This window comes from Corapipo altera, unplaced genomic scaffold (genome assembly GCF_003945725.1).
Source record: "Corapipo altera isolate COAL_440 unplaced genomic scaffold, ASM394572v1 241, whole genome shotgun sequence".
In the NCBI taxonomy this organism is placed as follows: Eukaryota; Metazoa; Chordata; class Aves; order Passeriformes; family Pipridae; genus Corapipo; species Corapipo altera.
Genome location: NW_020885157.1, coordinates 55813 through 59197, shown reverse-complemented (window position 1 = coordinate 59197; position 3385 = coordinate 55813). Strand labels below are relative to the sequence as shown.

The following is a 3385-nucleotide window of genomic DNA, read 5'->3' as shown; positions in this document are numbered from 1 at the left end:
GGGGGGGGGGGGGTCTCTGGGAGGGGCTCAAGGACAGGCCCCTCGTTTATCCCCCCATCCGCAGAACCCCGACTATCACGGGTTCTCAGCCGACCCCGACGTTGACGTGCTGAACATGCACGCGGTGTTCTTTACCGGGGTTTCTCTCGCCATCGTTCTCGGCTCCGTGTTCCTGCACTACCTGCCCGACTACGGGTCTGTCAGGGGGCCCTGGGAAACCCCCCTGGGCTGAAGGGGGTAGAGGGGTGGCCCCAGGCGGGGGGGGGGGGAGCCCTATAGGGAGGGGGGGGGGGCTTCCATATCCACTATTGGGGTCTACAGGAGCCCGTGGTGGGGTGTATGGGGCTCCTGGGGGGTCTTAGAGTGTCTATTGGGGTCTGTGGGTGTAGGGGGCTCTTAGTGGGTCTTGGGCTGTCTATTGGGGTCTGTAGGGCCCAGAGGCATTCAATAGGAGCCTATGGGGGGATTTGGGGATCCCTGAAAGCCTCTTTGGGCCCACGGCGGTCCTTTGTGAATCCCTTGGAGTTTTCAGGTCTGTTGGGCCCCTGGCAGCCCTTGGGGGGTCTATAGGAGCCCATGGGGAACCCTGAGCCGTATGGGAAGCTATATGATACCCTGGGGACCTACGGGGTGTCATGGGAGGGTTTGGGGGGCTACAGAGCCCTGTGGGAGGGTATGGGGGGCTGTAAGGATCTATAGGGACACCTGGGCTCTGTGGGAGAGAGCTAGACACGGCGGGGGGGTGGATTTGGGATCCCCAGACACGTGGATCTCTGGGGTGTGGGGGTCCCTGCCAGGGGCTGCCCCCCATGGCTGTCCCCTCCCCCCAGGCTGATGGAGTGGGCCCGGCGCGAGGCCGAGATCCAGGTGCGGGAGCGGGAGCGGCTGGGGCTGCCCCTGCTCACCTCCAACTACTACGACCCCGCGCGGCTCTCCCTGCCCCCCCCGGAGTGACGTGGGCCACCCCGAGTCTCCGCGGTCCCCCCTGGGGGGCCGGGGCGTTCCCACTGTCGGTTTGTGAATAAAGCGCTGAGTTTCGTCATGTCTCGGTCTTTTATTTTGGGGGAGGGAAAAGGGGAGGGGGGCGCAAAGATGGGAGTGTGTCTGCTGGCTGCTCTCACGGTGCCGTTACGTCATCAACGTGCGACATCACGTGTTCCTGCTATGGCTCCTCCCGGGCCCCCGACCTCTCCCATGTGCCCCTGTGGCCCCTCCCACGGGCCCCTAGAGCCGTTCACCCTACAGCCCCCACAGAGCTCCCCGTAACTCCCCAATGAGGCCCTACGGATCTCCGAGGTTCCCCCAGGGTCCTGGAACCCCTCAGGTCCCCCATAGGACGCTATGTGACCCCCCCCTACAGCCCCTCCACAGCCCCATGTGGCTCTGCAGACCCTCTCAGACCCCTGGACCGCTCTGGATGTTCCTGCATTATCTCAGGGACGCCCCCTTACCCCGCCATAGTCCCCTGTAATTTGCTCTATTCTCTATAAACTTTTGCAGTTTTTTTAATCTATAGTTCGCCATATACGCTCCGTAGGCCCCTATAGGCCCTGGTAAGCTTCCATTACACACCACAACCCCCCTTTAGGTTCCTAAGTCGCCCCTGTAGATCCCCCATGGGTCCCCCCACCCCCTGTGCCTCCCATAGCCCCCCGTCCCGGCCGCGCTGCTCCCCGTGTCCCTCCTGGGCCGCCGTCGGGGCTGCGCGCGCCGCGCTGTGTCACGAGGCCACGCCCCCTAAATCCGTATGCGGGAAGGGCGGGGCCTCCGCATCCGGGCCCTACGGCGGGAAGGGGCGTGGCCAGCGAGGGCGCGCCCGCCCAATCCACGGGCCGGGCGAGGGCGAGGGGCGAGGGGGGCGGGCGGCGGCGGGAGGCGACGGCCAATGGGCGCGCGGCACCAGGCGGCGGCAGCCAACGGGGCGGTGCGCGGGGCGTGGCCGGGAGCGCGCAGGGAGGGGGCGGTGGGTGGCAGCGGCCGCGGCCGCCATCTTGTCGCGGAGGAGCCGAGCGGAGCGGGCGGGACCCGGCGGCGGGGCCTGGACAGCGACATTGGTGCGGCCCCCGCGGGGCACAGGGGGGGCTCCGGGGGGCGGCCGAGGACGGAGGAGGCGCGCGGGGGCCTTCTCGGGGCGCGCGGGACCGACACCGGGCGGGGGGACCCCGGGCCGGGCCTGAGAGGAGGCGCTGAGGGGGGTACGGGGGGGTCTGCGAGGTGAAACCGCCCCCCCGCAGGGATCCCTGGGACAGGGAACCCGACCCGGGACTGGGACCCCTCTCTCGGGGACCCCCGGGGCTGGGAAAGGCCCCCCGGCGGTGGGGAACTCCCGCAATGGAACCCCCGGAACTGGGACCCTGCGGTCAATGGGGAACGCCCCGGTTAATGGGGAACCCCTGCAATGGAACCTCCCCCAGTGATGGGACCCCAGGACCGGGACCCGCCCCGGGACCCTCGTTTCTTGGAGCCCCCGGTATCTGGGTCCGGGGGGTGCTGGCGGTGTGACCTAGTGTCCCCCCTTGTCCCTCAATGCCACTGTTCCTGTTCCCCAATGTCCTCCTCCATCCCTCAGTGTCACCCAGAGTCCCCCTTGCACCCGCGCATCCCTTCTTGTCACGCAGTGTCACCGTATCCATCCCTGGTGTCACTTGGTGTCACCTGCCGTCCCACCTGGTGTCCCCGCCCATGACTCCTTGTCACCCTGTCCGTCCTTAGTGTCACTTAACGTCACCTTTGATCCCGTGGTATCACCTGGTGCCACCTCCCGTGACCCAGCGTCACCTGGTGTCACCCAGTGTCACCCTGTCCATCTCTAGTGTCACTTGGTGTCACCCTGTCCATCCTGTGGTGTCAACTGATGTTACTCTGCATCGCCCTCCCCATCCCTGATGCCACTTCCAGTGTCACCTGGTGCCACCCCACGTCTCCCAGCATCACTCCTTGTCCCTGCTGTCATCCCGTGTGCCCCCTGTCCCACTCATTGCCCCTCCATGTGTCATCCACCCCTGACAGTGTCACCCAACATCCCCAAAAAAGTCACTTCTGGCCCCCAGAGTGTCCCTCCAAGTGTTCCCCTGTCCCTGGCTGCCTCCTGTCCCCAGATGTCCAGTTCCCTGCTATCCCTCCTCCTGTCCTCATGTGATTCCTGTCCCCTTGCTTTCCCTGTGACCCTAGCTGACCCCTGGTTGTCCCTTGTCCCCAGATGTCCAGCTCCCTGATGTCCCTCTGCCCAGCTAACCCTGTTTGTGTCCTGTCCCCTGATGTCCACCTCCACAGTGTCCCTGTAACCCCGTCCCTGTCTCCCTTTGTCACTCCGATCCCTGTTTGTCCCCATCCCCATTTGTCCAGCTCCCCAGTGTCCCTGTGACCCCAGCTGACCCTGTTTGTC

General features: G+C 65.8%; 2 protein-coding genes across 2 annotated transcripts in view; both read left to right on the top strand.

The window, feature by feature from the left end:
* Positions 1 to 1042, top strand: part of NDUFB11 (NADH:ubiquinone oxidoreductase subunit B11) — a 1593-nt gene extending 551 nt beyond the window's left edge. The window contains exons 2-3 of the mRNA XM_027631022.1: positions 65 to 195; positions 831 to 1042. Coding sequence (XP_027486823.1) covers positions 65 to 195; positions 831 to 954 — 255 coding nt within the window. The 3' untranslated portion in view covers positions 955 to 1042. The remainder of the gene's footprint in view (positions 1 to 64; positions 196 to 830) is intronic.
* Positions 1043 to 1955: 913 nt separating this feature from the next.
* The window catches only part of LOC113960608 (ubiquitin-like modifier-activating enzyme 1), an 11973-nt gene continuing 10543 nt past the window's right edge, over positions 1956 to 3385 (top strand). The window contains 1 exon segment of the mRNA XM_027631019.1: positions 1956 to 2054. The gene's annotated coding sequence lies outside the window, so the exon portion shown is untranslated.